General features: G+C 40.6%; 1 protein-coding gene across 2 annotated transcripts; it reads left to right on the top strand.

The window, feature by feature from the left end:
- Positions 1–26,776, top strand: LOC6042610 (transcription factor HNF-4 homolog). Of its 2 annotated transcripts, XM_001852894.2 has the most exons (7): positions 1–196; positions 4,833–5,076; positions 5,147–5,241; positions 5,457–5,996; positions 6,052–6,151; positions 26,098–26,234; positions 26,301–26,776. In XM_001852894.2, the coding sequence occupies exons 1-7, from the start codon at positions 97–99 to the stop codon at positions 26,774–26,776; spliced, it is 1,692 nt and encodes a 563-aa protein (XP_001852944.2). In that variant the 5' UTR covers positions 1–96. The 2 variants fall into 2 exon arrangements, with proteins under 2 accessions (XP_001852944.2, XP_038113005.1); XM_038257077.1 differs by lacking the exons at positions 1–196; positions 5,147–5,241; positions 5,457–5,996; ... (1 more) ...; positions 26,098–26,234; positions 26,301–26,776 and adding an exon at positions 2,692–2,914 and having other exon boundaries at positions 4,833–4,960.
- Positions 26,777–26,972: the final 196 nt, after the last annotated feature.

The raw sequence follows: 26,972 nt of genomic DNA, 5'->3' as shown, positions 1-26,972 counted from the left end.
CCCACTCCGTGAAATACCAGTGGCAAACGTTGTTGGTGCTTTCTGTGGCAGTGTGTTTCGGTCCAGACTCAATATACTACGGCGTTTCGGTCTAGTATGAAAGGATTTTCATCATTTTTCGATGGATTAAACAACCATGATTATACATTTGGGTCTTCATTCACTCTTGAAGAAACTTTGTTTCAGCAGGTGATGGGTATGTATTTTTTTATTTATAAATTTTATGAATCGAGAAAAAAATGTATCAAATGTTACAAGAACATCTAATTAATGTAGATTGCTGACCTGGCAATCAAGGTATTATCTTGGGTTTTACACAATAGGGTGATACCAAGCTTATTATTACATGATTTGGCTCCTTGGTTTGTAGTTCAAGCGAAAATTATTGTTTGAGAATTTTATCAACTATCCATTATTTTTCATATCAGGGCATTGTAACAGTACAAGTTCATACAATTACCGTAAACTGGAATGACATTGACAGCCGAGTGACATTTTTTGGTAGATGATTTGTTACTAAACAATTATAGTGAAAACATTGATAAATATGATTTTTCTTACACTCTCAAAGCACAGGCACAGAAACAGCAAAGTGTTACGTTTTTATAAATGAAAATGAATTTGATCTAGAAAATGGACTGCATTATTGGATTTTGTTAAATGTTTAAATTTCTTCAGATTAATAGGCATTTTCAGAAGAACAAGTTTATTAGTAAATTTGGACAATTTATAAATCGAGTTGGAAAAGAGTCGCGCGATTGAAAAGTTGTTTTTTTGTCGGCTTTGTGTCGGGCGCGTTATTGCACACTTTGCACCAAATTCGGCTTCGTTTCGGGTGCGTTGTGCTTATTTTTTGCAACGTGTTTTTCGGAGCCTTTTATTTTATATTTTATTTTTCATAAGTCCTTCTTTTATCATCGTTGATTGGAAGGCACGCCGCCGGTTGAGTTCGTTTAAGTTATTGTTTTAATTTCATTACAATCGGTTACGTGGTCTCCTGTTTTCTTTTTCTAGATAATCATTGATCTTAATAATTTATTCCAACTGGCAGTTTTAGTATCAACTCATCAAACTATCGATTTTATGAAGAGTAAAGCGTCCTTTATTTATTATTTTTTTAATTTGTTCGCGTTATCTAATTTGTACAAACAGTAAAATATACTGCTAAGGCACGCGTTCATTTAAAAAACTTTCCAAATAATCAATTATTTATCTTTCCGCAGCCGGCTGCCTAAGATTAGAAATTTTCAACCGATAAACAAAATGCTCATGGTCACATCCACTTCCCGTGACCCTACCACTAATCGTGGCCGGCGCCGGTATTGATCAGCCTGATAGGGGCCTTTGAGAAGTTGCGAAGCGAGGAAAGATAGCACCCACTCATCTTCCACGGCTCGTGGATGTAACTTCTGGAGATCCTGGTTTTTAACGGAGTAGCAACTGCGGGTGGGCACCTATGCTTATGCTTATGCTTATGCTTGAATTTGGACAATTTATAAATCATGCTACAAAATTGGTTTTAGTAAAGTATTGTTTTCCTCATGACCTATGAAGAGCATGGGGGCCGCTTTTACTTCTAATGTTAACATGTTCAGGTTTATGCTATAATTTCATAGGTCACCCTTGATAAAAAAAAGATATTCAACGAACAATTTTTTAAATACCATAACGAAAAAAACGTCTTTGACAACAAAAACGTACATGGCACATTCTCCAGCGAAAAAAACGAAACATTTTGGCAAAATTTCGCTGTTTCTCACTCCGTTGCAAAGTCACGGAGAAATCGAAATGGCAAATGAAAACTTCGACTTATAATAAGTTTTCTACAGTCACTGATTGAAAAAAATGCAATTTCTAACCGAATCTAACCGAAATGATAGGGTATTTGTCCCTATTTTGGGCTTACTAAGCAGAGTGCACTTTTGATTTGATGTATTCTCAAAGGCTGCTATTGGCAGCCTAGTTTGTTTGACATGAATAAGTTGGTTATTTAATACTTAAGCTCGTTCATTATAAACATTTTGATAAAAAAAACCTTATATCGCTGTAAAAGCACGATAAACTAAAACACTTGTTGTCCCTATTTTGGGGATATTGTTCCTAGCATACACGCAGAAAAATAAGGCATATTTGAATCAACAAAACGTTTTGTTGATTTGAAAATCATAATTTTTGTTGAATCAACGCTAAACGTCAAAGCAGCTTTTTCAAAACAACAAAAGACTTTTGTTGAATCGAGAAAATCAAGGTTTGTTTCAACGCAAAATCGGCGTTGATTATATTCAACAAAAATTTTGTTGATTCAAACCTCGTACAGGCTGATTCTACAAAACTTTTTTCTGTGTGTACGACCTTCTTTGTGCATATTTTCGGCCTACCTTCTGATTTGTTGAAATCTCGAAGCACGTGGCGAACTTTTTTGACGTACGGTTCAGTCCCAGCTCGTACAGTACAGCCGCACAAATTCGGTAGACAAATATGCTAAATCATTGTGATGTTTTAAGCCACAAATAAACATTAGAATGATTGATTTCACTTGCATTACGTGCATAATTAGCTTGGACATGATTTATATCATTCTTTACGAGTTTTAAACATAATTAAACATTTGTTGCGTAGCCAAACAACAAAGCCCGTAATATGCAAGAAAAACTGTAACATTCGAGAAGTGCACCACACTGGCACATTTTTTAGAATTGTCAAATGTACCCAAAATATAACCATTTCTCTCCGATACGGACGAAGCAACTTTAATCAGTTATTTTATTGATTTGGTGGCAGTTTAGTCATTGTTTTTGCAATGGGATTGTGCAACCCACCAATAAAAACACATTGCCGGTGGTTGGAGATTCGAGGGACGGCTCTAATTCGTGTGCTGAGCGATGAAAACCGTGACGCTGAGTGTCAACAAGCGGTAAGCAAAAGTGGTGAACATGTTGGACCTAATAAGCAAGTAGCATTTTGCCAAGAAAAAGTGAAGAGTGATATATTTATTCCATTATTTCTAATTTAAGAGAAAAAAGTGAATTATTCTTGCCCGCCAAAATGAAGATAATGACAGCACGAATCATTCTCAAGTGGCAGATCCCTGCCAGATTTGGTGAAATGCTCAATTTCGTTGAATTAAGTTTGGTAGACCTAAAATAGGTACTAGGCCCAAAATAGGGACAAATACCCTATCATGAGATACAAATTTCGAAAAAGGTGAAAAATTTCGTGACGTTGCAACGTCGGAATGTGTTACATGGAAATTGTGTGTCCTACTCCAGTACATGTTTGTACTGCCGTTCTATGCATCATTATCTCATGGTCAAAAAAGAGCATCTGCCCAGTCGGAAATGGCGGGCGCAATTCTCGCGTTCGTCTGGGGGCTTGCGTCAGCCATCTGGCAGAATTTCCCCCAGATTTGACCTAGATTTCTGCCATAATTTCTGGCGAATATGACACAAACCGGTCGTGCACGGTTAAACCGATTGAACCGGTTGATTTTTATGCCAGACAGCTGTGAGAAATTTTGCCCGATTTGCGCCAGATACGTCTGGCGATACGCAAAACCAGGTTAAAATAAGTGTTACAAGTGTGCAGAGCCGTAGCTTGGGTCCACGTCGCCCTTGGCAAAGCATCAATTTGGCGCCCCTCCCAAATTTACAAGCATTTTGATAAATTGATATTAATTTTCAATGATTGCTTCAATATGAGTTTTGATTTTATAATTGCAATTGGAAACCTTAATGTTTAGGTTGAATTGAAAATGTATAGTAAGAGTTAAGTTGACTGAATATTTTCTTATATTTCATAAAATCGATAATGATAGAAGGTTTTATTTTTTTGAAATTTATTTTTCAGAAAAATGCTTAGAATTGAATGCACAATCATGATAAATTTTGATAGCTTACAAGTTATCTTTATATTTTTAAGCTTGCATAATTTGATCTGATCTAGTATTAATTTGATTGTATAAGCAAATAACCTTCCTAGATTCGTAAAATAATTAGCTGATTTGGCTTTGGATTTCATTTTGTTAATTATAACGAAAAAAGAAAAAAAAATCCTTCTTCAAAATTGAAAAAATAAGAATTCGATGCCCGTGTGCTCTCTTGTTCTATCTATATAGGAATCCCAGCAAGCTTAGTTCAAAAGAGCACACCGGCATCGAAGTATAATTTTTCAACATGCCTGTGAGGGTTTTCCGTAATCCGAATTACGCATGATTCCCGGCAAAAATACGAGTCCGGATCTCTTTGCTGGTGTCGCTGTCGCCGGTTACCAGCGATCCCAAGTACACGAACTCGCTCACCTCCTCCAACTCATCACCATCCACAGTTAGAGTGGTGAGACTTGGGGGGCCGACATTCTTCGAACCCCTTTTTATCATGTACTTCGTCTTCGTCGTATTCATGCCAAGTCCTACACGCCTTGCTTGTACCTTCAGTTTGGTATAGACATCCTTCACTGTTTAGAAACGACAAAAAAAGAGTCATGACCTAACTTAGGGTCAACAATAAAAAAGACATCCTTCACCGTCTCCAGGTTTCTTGTCACAATGTCGATGTCATCGGCAAAAGCAAGCAAGCAACGATTTCAGTTGAAAACGCCTTTAATGAGCTGTAATCGAATGTCAAAGGGAAGTGATATGGCAACATTAGAGCACGCTAGAATTAGATGCTGTTCTCCTAGATCCGTACAGGTCAAGAACAAGACCCTAAATCCGAGAGATGAAACTTCGAACATTTTTACTATCATGAGCTTTGTTGGGTTTTTGGTTTCGGCAATTGAAATGTTTCAATGCAGTATTATTTGTACCCCAATCATTCCGTTACCATTTTTTTTAGATACAGATCATGACGCAAATGAATCCCTTTCACCAACAACGAGCGAGTCCCGATTTACACCAGATCACAGCCTGGATAGCAACGCAAACGCCATCCAAATTGACAATACTCTGAACTCATCGATAAACGTATGTACAATATGCTGTGATCGTGCTACAGGCAAGCACTATGGAGCCGCATCGTGCGATGGATGCAAAGGATTTTTCCGCCGTAGTGTCCGAAAAAGCCACACCTATACATGCCGGTACGTTGTTGATTTTGAACAGCAATTTAGTTTTGATAAAAAAAAAAAAAAACAAATTTATTCATGATAGGTTTTCGCGCAACTGCGTCGTGGATAAAGACAAACGAAATCAGTGCCGATATTGTAGACTAAGAAAATGTTTCAAAGCTGGTATGAAAAAAGAAGGTAATTAACAATGATGTCATGACAATTTGTCGATGAACATTTTAGAGCAAAAACAGAGTGCAATATAGTTGTTTTTGGTTGGAGTACCGTCATCAGGGGTGACATTGGGTCTGGGGGGTGAGACTGGGTCATACAAAAATGCCAAATTTGTATGATCCAATTTACCCCTGATAAAGTTAGGTGATATTATTTAAGAATTTTGTTTTCTATTTTAGCTGTACAAAATGAACGTGATAGAATAAGCTGTAGACGTTCCAGTTTAGAGGAAGTTGAGTCATCAAATGGGCTCTCGGTAAAGTTTCTGCTGAGAGCCGAAAATTTCAGCCGCCATTTTGGAGCTGCACTAGACGACGCAAATGATGGCGATTGCGATTTATCTAACAAAAGATATGCGAGCATAAACGATGTCTGCGATTCCATGAAGCAGCAACTCCTGATACTTGTTGAGTGGGCCAAATCGATTCCAGCGTTCGCTGAACTGCAGCTCGATGATCAAGTCGCTTTGTTAAGGGCTCATGCAGGAGAACATTTACTTTTGGGATTATCAAGAAGGTCGATGCACTTGGATGAAATGCTGCTCCTTGGAAATAATTGCATAATCACAAAGCAGTGTCCTGATTCTAAAGTGGCACCAAATCTGGATATCTCAAAAATTGGAGCCAGAATTATAGATGAGCTTGTTAGTGCCATAAAAGACTTGAAGTTGGATGACTCAGAGCTGGCGTGTATCAAAGCATTGGTATTTTTCGATCCGAGTACGATTAGGATTTTATTGTTTTAAAGCATAAACTAATGTTGTTTTCTTTTTAGGTGTAAAAGGTCTTAACCAACCTCAGCAAATAAAGGCATTGAGGCATCAAGTTCTGAATAATCTGGAGGATTATGTTTCAGATAAACAATATGATTTAAGGTAACAAAGCACCAACAATGTGTTCCATATTTCCGTAGTAACACTTCATAGGGCAAATCTGCGTTTGTAAACAAGCAGTCTATCCCCCTCTTACTTGACGTGAACTGTCTCTTGAGCAAAAGGTATAGACTGCAATGGAGCACCCGCAGTCGAGCAGTTTTTGACAGTTCGCTCCATAAGAAATACATTGTAGAAAAAAGCAAAAACTGCTCGAATGGAAGTGCTCCATTACTAGAGTTTTGTGTCAATCTTGCTTGGTCTCGATGTTTCTATCACACTGCTTTGCAGGGAGAACTGTCAATTTTGCGCACTTTGCACCTCGCTAGAATGCTGTGGGATAATTTCATATTTCATATTTCATTCATAAACTTCTGACCTCAACCTAGTCACCAAGTTGTGGTTGCCGAGGCACCCCTATTTTTTTTCTTAAAGATCTTATAACTTTTGGTAGAATTGACCAAATTGGATGCTTCCGGTTGCAAAAGATCCAGATTTGTCTATATTTTGAACTGTCAGATGGGGCACAAATATGATCCACTTTTACTGGAGATATTCCGGATTCCGTTGGAGTACCTCGGCCCTCCTATTTGGGGTTTTGGTCAATGATGCAAAACTTCAAGGCATCTTACAGAAAGTGCAATGAGAAAAGGATAGATAAAGAGAAAGCTTAACAATAGAACACAAAAAAATTTAATCAATTATAGATGTATTTGATCATCAGCTCCCCAAGGGCCAGAAATTCCGGCATTATTCCGGCAGCTCCGAAACCGCGTCAACATCTCCCCCGCGAGAGCAAAGAACTCCGGCAGGGTGAAGAGATCTTCCCCGGTGACTCCTTGCTGGGCCGAGTGCCGCTACCGGCGGCGACTACGCTGGCGAATGAACAACCCCAACCAGGAGGGAACGCTGAATTATCCGCTAGAACCGTACGCTGTCCAGCTGCAGGAACGGCTGCGCTCGTACTTCGCTCAGGAGTGTGGGACGCTGCTGCTTTCTTCTTCCTCTTTTCCTGCTCCTCGAGGAAAGACTTGCGCGCGAAGCATCCGCGGTAGTTACCGGTATGGTTGCCATCACAGTTCGCGCACTTTACGCGTGGCTTGGTTTGTTCTTCGTTTCCCCCCAAGTCCGCCTTTCGTGGTAGTGCGCAAGCCTCCGAGAGGTGTGACTCACCGCACTTCACGCAGCGGGGCCGGAGGTTGCAGTTCCGCGAGCCGTGCCCGAATTACTTGCAACGGTGGCATTTCGCTACGTCCGTCGGGTTCTTGGTGTAAAACAGCCAGTTTACCCAAAAACCGTCCAACGTCTTAGTCCGCCGCAGGTCTTGGATCTTTACGGTGCCGCGAACGAAGTACAACAGGTACAGTGTGTGTGTACCTGTTGCCGTTGTCTTGCGCGAGAGCACTTTTATCTCCCGTGGTTTTATTCCGGCGTCCGAAAGGCGCTTCTTCAGGTCGGAGACCGGACGGTCTTGGTAATCCTGCAAGACGACCTTAACAGGGGGCTTCTCGGGGTTGAATGTGTAGAAGCTGAAGTTGCTACGCTTCAATTCTTAAAACACCAGGTCGAAATTCTTTTTTTTTTCAGTGTGATCACTTGCACTGTCGACTTACCGATTTTCAGACAATATCCGTGTCCTTCCAGCAACTCGTCAACGTGTCCAAAACAAAAATTGGAGGTGGTCTTCGTTCCGCTGGAGAATTGTTTTTTTTTTGCGTCGACTTTTTTTGCGTGCACTTCCATCGTCGTCGTCGTCGCCGTCGGTAGTGCTGCTACCGTCGCACAGTGGATCCTCTCCGAACAAAGGTGTGACAAAATTAAAAAATGTCAGATATTCTACCAAATATGTCATATTAGGGTAATTTTGGGCAGCTGAATTCAAAAAATACATTTATTTTTTCATGAAATAAAATTTATGTACATTAGGGTGGTTCATAAATTATTATTTTTCAAATATTTTTTTTAATTGCTGAAATTGTATTTTTTATATCAATAGTAGCTTGGAATTTTGATTTTGTGTGTGTATAAATCTTAATACCATATCACAATGATCCATAACCGAAATTTTGTTAAACAAAATTCGTAGATACCTCACTTTTAAATAACAGCTTTGTTATCTTCCGAAAAGTTGATCAGGGACAGTACAGTAGTAACGTTAGGGTGATCCAGTTAATAGGGTGTTTCAAAATTTTTGTAATTGAGGAAAGATGTTATTTGGCTTCTATGAGATTATCATAACATTTTAACTGTGCACATTTTAGAAGTATCTGTAGTTTAGGTAGAAAAAGATCGGAAGAAATTTCTAGAGTTTTATAAAGGTGAAACAATATAAATTAAAGGTTGAGGCCAACGAAAATTCGAATTCAAGTTTTTATCTCCTTCCCCTTTCGAATATTCTCCAAATACTAGGGTGCAAAACAAAGATCGTCACCTACAAAATAAATAAATCATTAACTTTTTTGCAGTAGAGTTATTAATTAGAGTAACTTATGATACATTTTAATTTATAAAGTTGAGAATAAAGTTTTCGGTTTTATTTTTTTTTTCCCCATCTTTCCTCCTCTCTTCATCCACGACTAGAGCCAAGGTCTGCTCTGCTTTTTATGTACTAAGCTACACATAAAAATAGGTAAGGTAAAAACTGCTTTTAGGAAGACTATCTTTTAGAAATCTATCGTACTAAAAAAAGTATGTACCTTCATTAGGTCTGGGGGTGAGATTTAGTCATACAAATTTTAGCAATTTTGTATGAATGTATCTCACCCACCAGACCCAATGTCACCCCTGATGACGGTATTCATTAAAATGTTTGCAATTGCTCATTAGGTAATATGTTTATCACTGCTCGCATCACTTTGTTCCAATAATTCTCCACGCAGATACACAATGCAGCTTGTGTGCTATCTTGTGACACGTCCTATCTTTTTCAGCAGACGGGCACACAAGCACATGTGAAATTTTCCGATAGAAAGTATTTTCGCCGTTGAAGTTTTCAGTCATTCAAACAGGAATATTTAACCAAGTCATAAAAAAGACGATGGAGAGGGGGGAGGGGAAAGGGATCTTGGTACACTAAGAAATCCTAAATCCAGTATTATTTTAGTACATTTGTTGAATTCTTGAATATGAAGAAAAATCAAAAGGCGATTGCCATATCTGACTTTTTGATCCGATTCGTGAATAGAGTAGAGTAGATCCACTTTGACTTTTTTTAGAAACATGCAAATTTTGATCTTTCGAGCAAGTATGAGCAAAATTTGCTATACACAGTCTGAAAGTACATTAAATTTCATGACAGAAACTGCATACGAGACTTTGGTCACACCCGTTCAAAATTGTTCCTGAAGAGTTGAAATTCGAAAAAATCTTGAAAATAGGTAATGCTTTCTTTCGTTTGAATAGCTTAAAAGGAGGGATGGTTCAATCAAAATTCCAAGAACAGTAAAATTAACAACTTTTAAATATCTTTCAAATGCAGTCAAAAGAATCAAATTTGGTTTAAAATTGGCTGAGTTATGCAAGTTTTAAGAAAAAATATTTTTTGCGAATTTTGAAGTATCAGCTACTAGAAATAACAAAAATGTCTGCACTCTCAAAGCCGCCAAAAATTCAAATTCCATCCAATCTTGCTCAAAATTTGGGAAAGTGTTTTTGAAGGTATGAGAAAAAAATAGAAAAATACTAACACTAGTGTAATTTAACTTTCATTTTTTGATTTTTGTCACACCTGGATCCACTGTGCGTCGGTGTTGTTGTTGTTTTCTTCGTCGTCGCTCAGCATCTGGAACTCATTCTGATGGGAATGTTGGCGGATGTTGATGTGCCTCTGGTCGTGGCACCAGAGGTACCCGAATGAGTTCGCACTGGTCACATCTTGGAACATAACCAGGATGTACAGTGAGTCAAATATTTGTTCGTACCCCCCCGTACGGAAAATGTTTGTGATATAAAAGTACATAAAATTCAACTAAAGTACCATGTTTTATACATCAATCGACGCGGCAGAATGTCCACTTTAAGACACTGTCTTTAAAAATACAAAAAAAGTTTACTGAAAAAAGTAAAAAAAAAGGTCAAATAACTGTCCGTATCCCTATTAAAAGTACAAAATCTGATCGATTTAAGTAAATTCATTGATGAAATGTTGTTTCTGTGTCAAATACTAGTACCTCTAGTCTCATCGCTCGCTGATCCGCAAAATGAGGTGGTAATCTTGGGGGATTTCAATCTTCCCGACCTGAAATGGCGCCATCTTAGGGATGGCTTTATGGTGCCCGATCGCGAGCTTTCTTCGTTCTCGCTCACTGCTACGGGTTTACTGGACACTTACAGTACTGCACTGATGCGGCAAATAAACGGCTCCCCGAACGCTAGCGGAAACGTACTCGATCTCTGCTTCATTGCCGGACACGACACCACCCCACGTTTCTCGGTTGCACCGGCCCCCCTGGTTAAGCATGATCTACACCATCACCCTCTGCTTCTCGTGCTCACAGAAAAACAGGAAACCGTTTTTATTCCCACCCCCTCTCTGTTCGCTACGATTTTCGTAAAGCCGACATCGACAGTGCGGTTGAACAGCTGTTGAGCATAGATTGGAACAGCATACTGGACAGCAGGGACGTCGACGCCGCAGTCCAGACCTTTTCCAACGTTTTCGGATACATCATCGATCGTCATGTCCCAAAAAAGAACATTCCTACGGACATACGCATTCCGTGGATGACGGAATTACGACGGCTGAAGACAGCAAAAAAATCGGTCCTCAAGCAATTCTCTAGGAATTATTCTCTTCCACTCCGCGATTACTACCGTCGCCTGAATCGAACGTACAAATCCCTGAGCCGCCATTGCCTGTCCAATCATCTACACCAGACCGAACGTAAGCTGAAAAAGAATCCCAAAGGTTTTTGGAAACCCATCAATGAGCAGCGGAAAGAGCAAGGACTTCCGTCCTCGATGTCATTTGAAGGAGAGCTCGCCTCGTCGTAGGAAGACATATGCCATCTGTTTGCGCTTAAGTTCTCTAGGACGTTTGTTAATGAGGCCACTTCTCCTTCCCAGGTTTCTGCGGCAGCTAACAACGTTCCGCTGAACGGACAGTCTCTTAACATCATATCCGTTGATGACTCTTGTCTCACCAGAGCCACTTCGAAGCTAAAATCATCCTGTTCAGCCGGTCCTGATGGCATTCCATCAATCATGCTAAAAAAATGCATCGTGGGTCTGATTTATCCTCTTCGACACCTGTTCAACCTGTCCTTGTCAAGCGGAATCTTCCCTGCGCTTTGGAAAATCGCTTACATGTTTCCGGTGCATAAGAGGAACGTTGACAATTACCGTGGCATCTCGGCACTTTGTGAACGTCGAAGTTGTTCGAGCTGGTAGTTAGTGTGGTTCAGGGCCCCTTGGAAATGCAAAAATGTTAGCTAGAACGTTGTATTGTTGATTAAATGATTGTTCTATATCTACAGAAGCTCCCCTGAAATTTTCAGCAAATTTGGTTCAGGTTTTGTCACAGCTCTTTAGCATTTAAGTTTGCATGGTATTTGCATGGGAAATCTTCAAGTTCTTAACTTTCTTGCTGCAAAAAATCCTCTACCGAACAAAAAATTCTGAAACCTCAGATATATATCAAAAATAATATAGGGAACAATTTTGTAGAACACTTTAACTTAATCTAAGCAGAATCAGCTCCCTCCGTGTACGCACGAGAGCATGCAGCTAGTGCTCAGTGCTCCATCGTTTTTTCGATTTTTTTCGCCGTAATTGATTGTGGTTACCCGCGAGTTTGCTTCTCCAGCATGCCAAAGGCCGGCCGTGGCCGTGGCAGTTCGAGTGCGGCCTCGAAAAACCCGCGAAGTTCGTCTACCGGCCGTGTGCAAAAAGGTAAACAAACCAACGCCGTGTCGGCCGCCATCGCGCAGGGGAGCGTCAGCACTGAAGGCATCGACAAAAAGTTACTACATCCTGGATATGTCCCAAGATCACCAGTGCGAACCCGTTCCGGTACTTCCGGTGCCACGACCAGTGGCACATCAACATCCGCCAACATCCCCATCAGGAACGAGTTCCAGATGCTGAGCGACGACGAAGAAAATAACAACTCTGACGGTAGCAGCACTACCGACGACGACGACGACGATGATGGTCGTGCACGGAAAAAGTGCCGACGTCAAAAAGAACAACTCTCCAGCGGAACGTAGACCACCTCAATTTTTGTTTTGGACACGTTAGCGGACGATGTTGACGAGTTGCTGGAAGGCCTCGGATATTGTCTGAAAATCGGTAAGTCGGCAGTGCAAGTGATCACACTGACCAAAAGAATTTTGACCTGGTGTTTGAAGAATTGAAGCGTAGCAACTTCAACTTCTACACATTCAACCCCGAAGCCCCCTGTTAAGGTTGTCTTGCAGGGTTATCAAGACCGTCCGATCTCCGACCTGAAGGGTCACCTTTCGGACGCCGGAATAAAACCGCGGGAGATTAAAGTGCTCTCGCGCAAGACAACGGTAACAGGTACACACACACTGTACCTGTTGTACTTCGACCGCGGCACCGTCAAGATCCAAGACCTGCGGCGGACTAAAACGTTGGACGGTTTTGGGTAAACTGGCGGTTTTACACCAAGAACCCGACGGACGTAGCGCAATGCCACCGTTGCCAGAAATTCGGCCACGGCTCGCGGAACTGCAACCTCCGGCCCCGCTGCGTGAAGTGCGGTGAGTCACACCTCTCGGAGGCGTGCGCACTGCCACGAAAGGCGGACTTGGGGGACAAGGCAGAACAAACCAAGCCGCGCGTAAAGTGCGCGAACTGTGACGGCAACCATACCAGCAATTACCGCGGATGCGTCGCGCGCAAGGCCTACCTCGAGGAGCAGGAAAAGAGGAAGAAGAAAGCGTCCCACCCTCCTCAGCGAAGTACGAGCGCAGCCGTTCCTGCAGCTGGACAGCGTACGGTTCCATCGGACAGCTCAGCGTTCCCTCCTGGATGGGGGCGATCGTTCGCCAGCGTAGTCGCTGCCGGTAGCGGCAGTACGGCCCAGCAAGAAGTCACCGGGGAAGATCTCTTCACCCTGCCGGAGTTCTTTGCTCTCGCGGGGGAGATGATGACGCGGTTTCGGAGCTGCCGGAACAAGGCGGAACAATTCCTGGCCCTTGGGGAACTGATGATCAAACACATCTACAAAGGATAAATTTTCTGTGATCTAGTATTAAGCTTTCTCTTTCTCTATCCCCTTTCCTTTGCAATTTATGTAAGTTTTTTTTTATAGTTTTTTCTTACTCTTGCTAGTGCCTTAGTTAAAGAAATAATTGTTCCTAAATGGATTATGATGCAACACACAGCTGTAAGGAACTCCAAAACTCTGTTATGCACTTCAAAATAACTCATTGTATCTTGATTATTCACCAATAAAACCGAATTGAATTGAAATTAATCTAAGCAGAACTGACTTAGTTATAAGTGGATTAAGTAAAGGTGTCGAAGTTGTGTTTTGCAAAGGGCCTCTTTCGCCAAATTTTCACCTGATGGCTCACTTTGATCGATGGCAAATCGTTTGACAACTTGTTTGTTGTTGATGTCAGAAGAAAAAAAAATGGAATGGCGGTTTCAACTTCGGTGGAACAAATTATCAGTTTTCTTCCGTCTTTTCAGGTTTAATTTGAAGATAAGCTTTTGGCCAGCGATGTGCATGACTTGGACCTGATCTCTAGAACACGATGGATTCAAGGATTTTTTTCAGCAACTTATTCAGGGCTTCTATTTAGTGTGGGAGATGATGTGTTCCGTGGTGGTTTATTGAGGTGCTGACCGACGTTCGCGCTCCGGCGATGTAGTGTGGCCAGCTCTACTCTTACTGGGAGGGGGAAAACTGGGGGAGGTCTATTGGTTGATTGGTGGCTTGTAGTTGCGCCTGCAATCTTCGTCACCGGTGAGCGTTTCTTCCACATGTTGAATGCATTCTTTAGTGCCGAATATTCTTAGGGACAGCCGACAGACGTTACATCTTTTTTCTAAATCGGGCATACCTAGTGGGCCCAGATGACTACCCTGCGGGACACCAGACGGGATCATGAACAACCCAGACTTCGAGCCACCGAGTTTAACGTAGGCTGAACGAGAAGTTAGGTACGAGTGCAGCCAAGTCGTGATCCATTCAGGGAGTCCAAGCCTTCGCAGTTTTTCAACGGCAAGCTGGTGCGGCACTCTATCGAACGCCTTCGCAAAATCCACTTAGACAGCATCCACCTGGCAGAGACTCTCCATACTCCTTAAGACGTCGGTGACAAAGGTCGACTCGATGCCACTGATGTATTCTCGGAAGGCATTTCTAAGCTCATCTCGTAGTGCAACTCTCGATCCGCCAACCATCTGCCCAGCATTCCCGTCGGATGTTTAAGGAAACGTTTCCTTGCTTTTCGCAGCCTGTTGCGAAGATTGCGGGTCTCTCGATTCCACCAAGGCTGGTGGCTGTTTGGGTGCGGACGTCGATGCTTCAGAGGTACAACCTCCCGGATAATTTCATTTAGCTTGTCGTAGAATCGCTCAACGATATCATCAACAGATCCAACGAGTAGCAGATTAGCCCAGTCCAAGCTTGCAATAGAGTTGTTTAACGCCGTGGTGTCGCAGTTAGCAAAGTCGTAGTACGTTCCGGATTGTTCGGCAGCGGTCCCCGTTGATTGCGTATCGAGAACTAGGATAAACGACCTGTGATGTGCGTCAACCTTGAGAATGGCCCGAGGTGGTTCAATGAGTTGGAATCGAGACGAGTCGCTTACGAGGGCCAAATCGAGTAATCGTCCATTTGCGTTCGGAAGATCAAACATTTGCTGGAGGCCAGTACCAAGAACATCCTCAATCAGAGCAACTTCCTGTTCAGTAGATTGGCCGCTAGGCAGGTACCCGTTGATGTCTTCGGTGAAATGCCAAGTGAGATTTGGAACGTTGTAGTCGCCAACGACGATGACTTCATGAGGACCTTGCGCCAGATCGCACAGTTGTTGAACACACGATGAGTGCTGAGTGTAGATAGTTGCATCTGAGTTGGGAGGAATGTAAACACAGCAAACGAATAACGTCTTTCCAGGCAAGGGGATGCGCACTGCGATCGGCTCAAGCTTCTCGCCGCCCCGCAAATGAATGGGTTTCGGGTGAAAACGTTTTTTGACACCTATCAAGACGTCGCCACCTCTCTACAAGACGCTTGTTTCACGACTAGGATCGGCACGATAAAAGGTATAATCCGAAAAAAGCTCTGAGTCCACAATCTTCGCATTGAGCCACGTTTCAGAAAAAGCGATCACGTCGTAATCACACGAGCTCAGCGACAGGTGCAGTTGATTGGTTTTCGTTCTTAGTCCTCTAACGTTCTGGTAGTAGATGGTTAGCAGTGAGGAGTCACAACGGTCCACGGAGCCAGGGCGTTGGGGTTGAACACCATTAGTGAGTTGACTAGGGACGGTGGCTGACAGCGTCGAGGCGTTTGCGATTTGAGTCGCAGATGCGATGGCACACGAGCTAGAAGTTGGACAGGCATCAGGCAGGAAAGGTTGCGATCGAGAAGGGTACTTGCCGAAGGGCGCCGGTTGAGAGACCTCTCCCCCGATACCGACACCAGCACCAGGACGGCTCTGATGGCTGCGACTTGCAGGGGTTCTCAAGCGTTAGCGTGGCGAAGACGTGGTGGCGTCGGGCAGGCGAGGGGCTCCCATAGGGCTTTCTACGGCGCGTCCTGGCGAAGACTGGATGGCTCGAACTGACGGCGGTGAGACGTTTGCAATCTGAGTCGCCGACGGACTGGCACACGAGCTAGAAGTTGGACGGACATCACGCAGGAAATGTTGCGATCGAGAAGGGTACTTGCCGAAGGGCGCCGGTTGAGAGACCCCTCCCCCGACACCGACACCAGCACTTTGCCTGTTGATCCAAGTCCCCTGAAATTTGAAATTTTCGAATTCCCCAAGCAAAACATTCTAACCCAGGACGGTACAGAAATTCTCAGCACAAAAAGTGAAAATTTCAAATTTCAGACTAGGGACTCGTGATTGGGCTGTAGTGGACGAAATTGGGTGCTTCAAATTGCAAGAGGTGGGTTTTTTTGTCCTCTATCTGACAACCACATTATTTCCCCCCGAGGGGTTAAACCGGTTCCGGGACAATCCGGATTGTTTAACGGTATTGTTCCGAAACAGTATTTTGGTCGAAAAATGTCAATAAAAAAGATGGATGACGGACAAATATTTGACTCACTGTAGTAACTTTTTGTCGATTTCTTCTGCGCTCACGCTCAATGGCGGTCGACACGGCGTTGGTTTGTTTACCTTTTTGCCGGTAGACGAACTTCGCGGGTTTTTCGAGGTCGCACTCGAACTGCCACGGCCTCAGTCGGCTTTTGGAATGCTGCTGGAGCAAACTCACGGGTAATCACTATTAATTACGGTGGAAAAATTCGAAAAAACGATAGAGCATTGAGCACTTGACTGCTGCTTGCTCTCGTGCGTACACGGAGGTGAACTTATATAGTTCGCATGAAATGTGGCTACAATGGTGCAACATTCTCGCGTGACTGTTCCAAGAAAGCAGGAGCGAGGCCATGTTGCCGCATTTCATGCGAACTATATAAGCTAACAGATAGCCTCTGAACAATTTTAGTGTTTACCGATCATCCGTCAGAGACGGATCCACGGTGGAAATTTTATTGATCATACACACACATGCACACATTTAAAGACACATGTTGTGCACCAACTTGGGAGGAATTCTGTTCTTATGAAGATTGTTAGGACGGTCACCCGAAAACCAGAATGATTTGGGGCAATGGGGTTGGGACCAAACTGGTAAGATATTGGCCACACCCGGAGTGGCCATGGTACTGGGGGAGGTTCTACCGGGGACATTTATTGAACCATGCGACTTGGGGCAATATGGGTATCAAAATTCATGGTTTTTAATACTGGTAATGAAAATGGCCATTTTGACCGGATTGGCCACACCCGGAGTGGCCAGTGCCCTGGGGAAGGTTCTCCCGGGAGGACATTTACGGAACCATACAAATTGAGGCAATACAGGTATCAAAACTCATGGTTTTTGATGCTGGTTATGAAAATGGTCTCCCGGGATATACCCATATTGCCCCAAGTCGTATGGATCGATAAATGTCCCCCCGGTAGAACCTTCCCTCAGGGCAATGACCACTCCGGGTGAAGCCCCAAGTCGTACACTGAAATAAAAAAAAGTACCAAATTCCTAAATTATAGGAATTTTGTCTCCTTTCCTTATTAAGGGGTTACATACATGTAGGAAATCACAAAATTTTATATTACAGAGTATTTGTTAAATCCACTCAAAAGATGATTATTAATCACTCCTGAAAGATTCATCAAGATTTTTCATGATTGAACTGAGTAAGGGACGATTTGAGCTTAAAATTTTGCCATGCGCAAAGCGGGCTGTCAAACTTTGTTGGCGTTTTTCTCTAAACCCCGAGTTGATTTACGGGTGCCACGATATCTCGAGATGGGATGGACCAAATTGGCTGAAATTTGAGGTGAAGACTCTCAAGATGTATCCCGTGTGCATGACGAAGCCCAATTTCTAAAATTTGCTTGTTAAAAAAATACAAAAATCAAAAACTTACGATTTTTTTATTTGAAAAACACTAACATATTTTTATCTTTTTAAAAAAAACTTCTTGAAAATCTGGCTTTGTCATGCACACGGAATCGGTTTAACGAGTCGTCACAAAATTTTTGAGCCGATTTGGTCAAGACAGTGTTGAGATATCATGGCACCCGTTTTTTGAAACTATTAACTTGAAATTGCTATATCTCGGTAATGATGCAACCAAATATCTTCAAATTTGTTTTGTTAGTAGGTGAAAATGTGTATTTTAATGACCTGGAAAAAATAATTTTAAAAAGTTGAAGTTTGCGCTCGTACTAACCTCTGATTTTTTTCCGATATACATATACAGCAATTCCATTTGAAAAGAGCCTAAACCGAAAAAAAATTTCTCCAATCGGGCTCAAAATTTTTCTGGGGGTTCCTCGGCCAAAATAATTAGACCAGTATTTTTTTGTTTGTCTATTAGGGTGACCTACATCTTGCTAGGGTGGTTCGAAAAATGGCAATTTTCGTCATTTTTCACAAAAATCACTTTTTTCGAAAAATCATATCTCCGCGCCATTTCGTCCGATTTTAGCTGTCTTAGACGCAAAAGAAAGGTGATGAGTTTGGCTATTTGAGAAAAATAGTAAGAAGTTCCAAAAATCTAGCTTAACTATTGAAAAAGTCGTATGAAAACTTAAAATGGCGTTTTGACCTTGTCTGGACCAAAGAGCCTATGTCTGAAAATATTTTTATCGGATTCCTCGGAAAATTTCACGTAACATATCAAAAAATTGGCGTTGTCGAGCCGTACGTTTTCAAGATATGATTTTTTGAAAATAAAAACTGAGTTTTTCGACGCGCCACGCGCAAAAACGGGAAAATGACGAAATCGGCAAAAAATCAACTTTTTTCACTAAAACTTCGATAACTTTAAAATTTCAGCATTTGAAAAAAGAAATAGATCTTATTTACCCTATGATCAAATGCTGTATCAAGTAGGCGAAAACTGGTTTTACCCCTAATCCGACAACATTCTAAATAATATTTTAATTAATTCTAAATGGCATTTTTTCCAATCAAATTCAAATTTCCAACAACTCAATCTAATGTAAAATTTTCTGAGGATTCCGAATATGAAAAAATTGAGACCAAAAAGTGCCGTCTTCTTGGCCTACAGGGCAAAAACTAACGTCGTAAAATGTTTGTTTTAGAAAAATCGTAAAACTATGAGAAAAACTGCGATTGGCCAAAAAGTTAATACCGTAGGCTTATAGTCCATGAAATTCCCTATCTTTTGACCTATGGGAGAATGGGTGTTGGAGGCTGTTGCCAAAAGTTATTAAGGTTTAAAAAAAATCCATTTTTAACAGTAATTTGCAAAAACTATGAGAAAAAGTCAAACGAATCCTGGATGTCTATAGCACATTTAGAAGGGCTTCAAAAGACCTTTCGAGTGCATCGAAGAGAGTTGGAATTTATGAAGTTTTACGGAAATGCGAGCAATTTTAAGATTTTTCATGTGTTTTGGACCTCAAACTTCAATACCCGTTTTACCCCACTTCCCTTTGTCGTAGAGGGCTCATATTTGGCATGAGTTCATCTCATGTATAGACAAACAAACCCTGAAAGTTTCATCCAAATCGGAGCACCTCGATACGACCTGTTTCACATCGGTGAAAAACTCGCTCTTAAAAATTTCAGCAATGTATCAAAATTTTCGTAATTGAAAGACGCAACTTTTAGTACCATAACATCTATAGGTCATCGCTGAAATTTTAAAGTTATCGCAGTTTTAGTGAAAAAAGTTGATTTTTTGCCGATTTCGTCATTTTCCTGTTTTTGCGCGTGGAGCGTCGAAAACTCAGTTTTTATTTTCAAAAAATCATATCTTGGAAACGTACGGTTCGACATCACCAATTTTTGACATGTTACGTGAAATTTTCCGAGGAATCCGATAAAAATATTTTCAGACGTAGGCTCTTTGGTCCATACACGGTCAAAACGCCATTTAAGTTTTCATACGACTTTTTCAATAGTTAAGCTAGATTTTTGGAACTTCTTACTATTTTTCCCAAATAGCCAAACTCATTAACTTTCTTTTGCGTCTATGACAGCTAAAATCAGATGAAATGGCGCGGAGATATGATTTTTCGAAAAAAGTGTTTTTTGCGAAAAATGACGAAAATTGCCATTTTTCGAACCACCCTAGCACGATGTAGGTCACCCTAATGGCCAAACAAAAAAAATACGGGTCTAATTATTTTGGCCAAGGAACCCCCAAAAAAAATTAAGCCCGATCGGAGAACTTTTTTTTTGGGTTAGGCTCTTTTCAAATGGAATTGCTGTATATGTAACCCCTTAAGTAATCAAAAAAAACCGATTACTAAATAAGGAAAAGTGGCAAAATTCCTAGAATTTAGGAATTTGGTACTTTTTTTTTTATTTCAGTGTATGGTTCGATAAATGTCCCCGGTAGAACGTTCCCTCAGGGCAATGGTCACTCCGGATTTGGCCAACACCCTACCAATTTGTTCCCGACCCCATTGGCCCGAATCATTTCGGTATTCCGGTGACCGTCCTGGCAATCGTCAATAACTTCTTGGATAAAAGTCTGATGAACACTAAATCCTTCAGAGGCTATCTGTTGGCTTATATAGTTGGCACGGCATGTTGCAGCTTCTACGCAACAGAAACAGAATGTCACGTCGAGGGCATGCGACGGTAACTCTACATTTTCAAAAAATATACACAATATATATCCGGATGGAACCTGTTTCGGTTTCCTGTAGGTCTTGACCATGTCATGTATCTATGCAGGATGATGTATTAGAATGATGCCTTGAAGTTTTGCATCACTTCCTGCATTGTTCTGTGAAATAGTTTTTGTTCTATTGACTAAAACTCCAAATAGGAAGGACGAGGTACCCCTGAGCGAGTTGTGGCGCTATAACCACGGCAAATAAAGTCCAGGGCATTCGTGGAAATACAATTTCTCATCCCAGAGGGTCCCGGAGTACCAAACCTTCTTATCATGGTGCTCCCAACAAATACAACCAAATCTCGGAGCGTATCGTTCCAGTGTCTTGCGAACCTTCGTGGTGAACGGACACTAGAGCTGCGGTATTTTTTACTACCTAAGCTCAGAGTTATTTCCAAACAAAATTCACAGTCTTTTAAAGACTACCTGAGTTATTTTCCAAAATTCTAAACAGTCTTTTCAAGACTAACCCCACCTGAAATTTTGTTGTATTTTACAAACGAAGCCATCTTTTTAAGAGAACTTTGCTTGCAAAATGCGTCAAAACAAAGGTAAACGCAAATCTTCTGAAGATTTGGTCGTTACGTCGGTGAAGCGTTTGAACGCTAAACCGGCTAACGGAAACAGAAAAAGAAAACAGCTTCTTCTGAGGTCTGATTCTGATTCTGAATGTGAGGTCAATCCTCCAATTCCATTGGCAAACAGTTTCGGTGTTTCATCCGAAACTGATGACAAGGAACCTTCTCCTCGTACTGAGCCTTCTGCCGTCGAGAAACGAGTAAAGGCTCCGCCAATTGTAGTGACTTCCGTCTCCGATTTGGCCAGCTTTCGAACGCAACTGAAGAATTGCAAGGAAACTTGCAATTTGAAAGTTTCGTTCCAGCTTGGTCGAAGAGGAGAATGTCGCTTGTTGACGGAATCTTTACAAGATCACCAAACTTTTGTTGGTTATTTGAAAACCACAAACACAATTTCTACACGTATGAGACCAAGAATGCTCGTCCATTCAAGGCGGTCTTGAAAGGTCTCTCCAACGACTTGTCGGTGGATGAGATCAAAAACGAACTTAAGGTGTTGCTTGGCTTTGCCCCATCCCAAGTAATACCAATGAAGAAAAAATCAAACGGGAATATTTCTCGCTTTGGTTTGACTTCACAATTTTATCTGATTCATTTCAACAGAAATGAAATCAACAATTTGAAACTTTTGGACAAAGTTCAGTTTTTGTTCCATGTACGGGTAAAGTGGGAGCATTTTAAGAAACATGGCGGTAATGGCCAGAATCTGACCCAGTGCCGGCGTTGCCAGGCATTCGGTCACGGTACTGATCATTGCGCCATGGTTCCAAAATGCATGGTTTGCGGGGATTCTTCTCACGACAAGGACAATTGTCCCGTGAAAGAAGTCACCCAATTTAAATGTGCAAATTGTGGTGGAAATCACAAATCAAATTTTGGGATTGCCCCATCAGAAAAAGGTTTTGGATTCTCGTGCTAAGCATCAGCCGAAATCCAAACCGAAATTTTCTCAAAGTCAGGTTGTACCTGCATCTTTAAATCAAACGTTCGTGCTGTCTCACTCGAACAATTCTAGAAATACCCCTACCGTGGAAAAGTTAGGTAACAACAATGGCATTTCTTATGCTAACGTCGTTTCGGGTTCATCCACGAATTTTAAATCCTCTACCAATCTTTCTGAAATTGGGCAGGTACCTCAAATCTCATTTGAAAATTTTTCTGCTGGCAACGCTTTGGGATCTTCTGATCTCGGCGATGTTACGTTTGAAAAAATGACTTTTTTGCAAAACTCACTGTTTGGTTTGATTCAAACAATGAGTAATGCTACATCCATGATGTGCATGTTGCTGTTATAACCGAAACATTTTTAAAAACTGGCACTTATTTGAAAAGTGATCCAGATTATAAAGTTATAACTAATAACCGAATGAATCGAAATGGCGGTGGAGTTGCAATAGTTATCCTCCGTAGTATGACTTATAGCACGTTACGTGACTTTAAGTTAAAAGTTATTGAAAGTTTGGGCATTGAACTTGAAACTTCTTTTGGGAAAATTATGATTGCAGCTGCATATTTGCCATTCCAATGCACTGGGGAAAATAAAAATTATTTCAAAGGGGATTTGAATAAACTTACTCGGCATAGATCTCGATTTTTGATCATCGGTGATTTTAATGCCAAACACCAATCTTGGAATAATTCAAAAGTAAATTCCAATGGTAAAATTCTATTCAGAGATTGCACTTCTGGTCTTTATTCGGTTTTATACCCGAATGGGCCAACTTGCTTTTCTTCTGTTAGAAATCCATCAACAATTGATTTGGTTTTGACAAATCAAAGTCAGTATTGTGGTCCTTTAGTGACTCATGCTGATTTTGATTCTGATCATCTTCCAGTAACTTTTTCACTTTCTCATGAAGCAGTTACCAGACCCAATAGTTCTGTGTTTAATTACCACAAAGCTAATTGGGACAGGTATCAGCATCATATTGAGAATAATTTAAATCATGATTTTGTTTTAGAAACCAAAGCTGATATTGATTCAGCCTTGGAATCTTTAACTAATGGAATTTTGGATGCTAGGAATATTGCTATTCCAAAAGTCCAAGTCAAATTTGATTCTCCCATTATTGATGACGATCTTCAGCTTCTGATTCGTCTGAAAAATGTTCGCCGAAGACAGTATCAACGTTCTCGTGATCCTGCACTGAAGCGAATTCAAAAGATTTGCAAAAGGTTATTGACCACAGATTCACTCTCCTGCGAAATGAAAAGTTCGCAAGAGATGTCGAACAAATTAAACCTTATTCCAAACCTTTTTGGAAACTTTCAAAGGTTCTTAAGAAACCTCAAAACCCATCCCTTCTTTAAAAGATGGTGATAATATTCTATTAACTAATGGGGAAAAAGCTCAAAAACTTGCTCAGCAGTTTGAGAGTGCTCATAATTTCAACTTGAATGTTTTGAGTCCTATTGAAAATCAAATTTCAATAGAATTTCAGAATATTGTTGAACAAGAATTTTCATCAGATGAAGTTTTTAATACGGATCTGAATGAAATAAAATCTATTATCAAAAAATTTAAAAATATGAAAGCCCCTGGTGAGGATGGCATTTTTTACATTTTAATTAAAAAATTGCCAGAAGTAACTTTAAGTTGCTTGGTCAAAATTTTCAACAAATGTTTTGATTTGGCATATTTTCCCAGTAGTTGGAAAAATGCCAAAGTAATTCCGATTTTGAAACCGGATAAAAATCCTGCTGAAGCCTCAAGCTATCGGCCCATTAGTTTGCTTTCATCTATTAGTAAATTATTCGAAAGAATAATTCTTAATAGAATGATGACGCACATTAATGAAAATTCAATTTTCGCTGATGAGCAGTTTGGATTTCGCCTTGGGCATTCAACTACTCATCAGTTGTTGAGAGTTTCAAATTTAATTCGAAGCAACAAATCTGAGGGCTATTCTACTGGCGCTGCTCTTCTAGACATAGAAAAAGCATTTGACAGTGTTTGGCATAAAGGTTTGATTGCGAAATTAAAAAGGTTTAATTTTCCGATTTATAATATAGTTTAGATTTATAATATAGTTTTAAAAAATGAAAAACTGCGACTATTTTCAAAAAAGTGTGTGTGTGTGTGTGTGAGTGTGTGTGCGTGTGTGTGTGTGTGTGTGTGTGTGTGTGTGTGTGTGTGTGTGTGTGTGTGTGTGTGTGTGTGTGTGTGTGTGTGTGTGTGTGTGTGTGTGTGTGTGTGTGTGTGTGTGTGTGTGTGTGTGTGTGTGTGTGTGTGTGTGTGTGTGTGTGTGTGTGTGTGTGTGGTCCAATCCAATACCCGCTAACCGGTAGCGAAATTATGGGAAAGTATAATTTGTATCAGACTTTGTATATGCCGAATGCTGATACAACTTATCCCAGTCCCGGGTATTAGGTGGTGATAGCCCTCGCGCTGCTTCCAACGACCCATTTCAGAATGGCAGAGATCCGAGGTCGTTGGGCATTGTCCGGCCCCGCCTTAACAAGCAAGCACCAGACGGATCCTTGATCTATCTTAAGACTCCCAATCCCTTCAGGCAAATCAGGGATCATAGCGTATTTAATATGAGAAGAATTCAACATGTTTAATAACCTTCAGATGGCCGACTGGTTAGAGTTCCAAACCACCAATCCAGAGGTGTGAGTTCGAATCCCACCTGATTCAGTTTCGTTTTTGTTCCAATTCCTGATTCCAAATTTCAATGGTACCGACCGGGATTTGATCCCTGAACCTTCTGCTTGTGAGGCAGAAGCCGTAACCATTAAGCCACGGAGCCGGTCCATGCGACTATTTTCAAAAAAGTCACCTAAAAATGGATTTAAGTTGAAAACGGTGCCTTTTATCAAAATTTCAGTTAAGTACTTTTCGATTGCAAATTTGATTTTACATCGAAAAATGAAGTTCAAAAATTTTTGCGACCAATATTTCGATTTTTTGAAAAAATCAGTATTGATTAAAAAATCATAACTTGGTCAAAGATTTTTTGCACAACCTAGAAATTTCTATAAAGTTGGCATTTGATGCCCTCTAAAACATAACAAAAAATGAAAAAAAATAAAAATAGTGTTTTTTGCAAATCAAGTTTTGGTGGCAAAAAAATTAATAAAAAAATCACCAAAAAAATTTTTACCGTGTAACATATTTTTTCAGTGTAGTCCGTATCTATACCTACAACTTTGCCGAAGACACCAAGTCTATCAAAAAATTCCTTCAAAAGATACAGACTTTTGAATTTTCACATATCATTTTTGTATGGACAGCTGCCAAATTTGTATGGAAAATTATATGGACAAACTAATGATGCAAAATGGCTTCTTTAGGCATACCGAAGGCACCAACAAAGTTTCAGTCGGATTAAAAAATACAAAAATTAAAATTAAAAAAAACCGATTTCGTAGAGAATTGCTCTACTATTAATCTCCGATGGGGAATCTCGGTTTATTATATTTTGCTCCAGCTACGCCGTGTTAAGATAACTGAATTACTTCCTTAATTGATAATCTTTGGCGATATCCGAAGCTACTTCAGGACCAAACGGCCGGTTATCTTCTATATATTTAACAAATTTCGACGGTTTTGGTTCGAACGCGAATCAGTTCAATACGGAGCGTCGGATCGAGGTGCCCTTTGTTGCGTAGGGTTCGTATAAGTCCAACGAAGGTTCTTTCACCAAAAAGTGACAACTTTGACCACTCTGGAAATGATTCCGGAAAATCTGCAAATTGTATGGGAAAAGTTACGTAAAATCAAATTTTATCACAGGAGGCTGAATATGCAAACTAGCTAAAAACGTCAAGAAACAAAAAAATACTAGACGAAGTTTGTCGAGTTTAACTTGTATTGTACATAAAACAAACTAACAAGTAGCGACACATACCAACAGAATGCAAGAGGAGGGTCGCTACACTGGTTTGTGGAATAATTTAATTTAAACTGATATCTCATGGTACAAGCCCTTGATTTTAAAGTTGTTTAGTTGATGATTTTGTTGTTTTATGTTTGTTAATTATTTTTAATACAGGGGCCGTTTTGGAGAAATTCTACTATTGTTGCCAGTACTTCAATCAATTACTTGGCAAATGATACAACAAATCGAACTAGCAAAAATGTTTGGAGTGGCGCACATTGACAGTCTGCTCCAAGAAATGCTGCTAGGAGGTTTGTCTATCTGTTTATATTTTTTTTTGGTTACAAGCTCTATGATCTCGTCCTTGTATATTCCAGGTGAATCAGTGGACAATACAACTTCCTCAACTCCTCCGTTGAGTACATTTCCGAATAGCAGTAACAGTCCAACCCACATGATACCCTGCAGCGGTGCTCAAAATACAAATTCTATGGACCAGTCCAACGATGCGCCGATACCAACGTCGACGTGCAATTCTATTGAGCCAGAGTCGATGGATGATAGTTGTAAAATTATACAACCAACTATAATAGAAGATATCAGCTACAGCAATATACCTTTGACTCCCAATAATTATCAACGAGGCGAAAATATATCCAACTTTATGCACCAGTCGAGCGGAGAAGTTTACAGCAACCCGTATATGACATCTACTTCTTCTGATGTAAATGCTCTACATGCTTCAATGGAGCGTCATATGCATACAAATGTTTTATTACCTTGCAATAATCTTAGTCGAGAAGAATACTTTAAATTAGAGTTGAAACGAGAACCAGATACAAATGGCTATTAATTGTTTACTATTGTTATTGTTGCGTTATACTTTTTTTTATCCAAAATGAACAAAATAATGCCCAATTGTTGTACTGTTATTATTACGAAATTTATTTGTTTATATCTCTTGTCATAGGTGACTTGCGCAATAAAATATTATTTCTTTTATTTTATATACATTATGACATGACATGTCTTGGTAGTGATTTTTTTAG

Source organism: Culex quinquefasciatus, chromosome 2 (genome assembly GCF_015732765.1).
Source record: "Culex quinquefasciatus strain JHB chromosome 2, VPISU_Cqui_1.0_pri_paternal, whole genome shotgun sequence".
NCBI lineage: Eukaryota > Metazoa > Arthropoda > Insecta > Diptera > Culicidae > Culex > Culex quinquefasciatus.
Note: the sequence above shows the minus strand (reverse complement) of the source record. Positions and strands in the feature narration are given on the sequence as shown.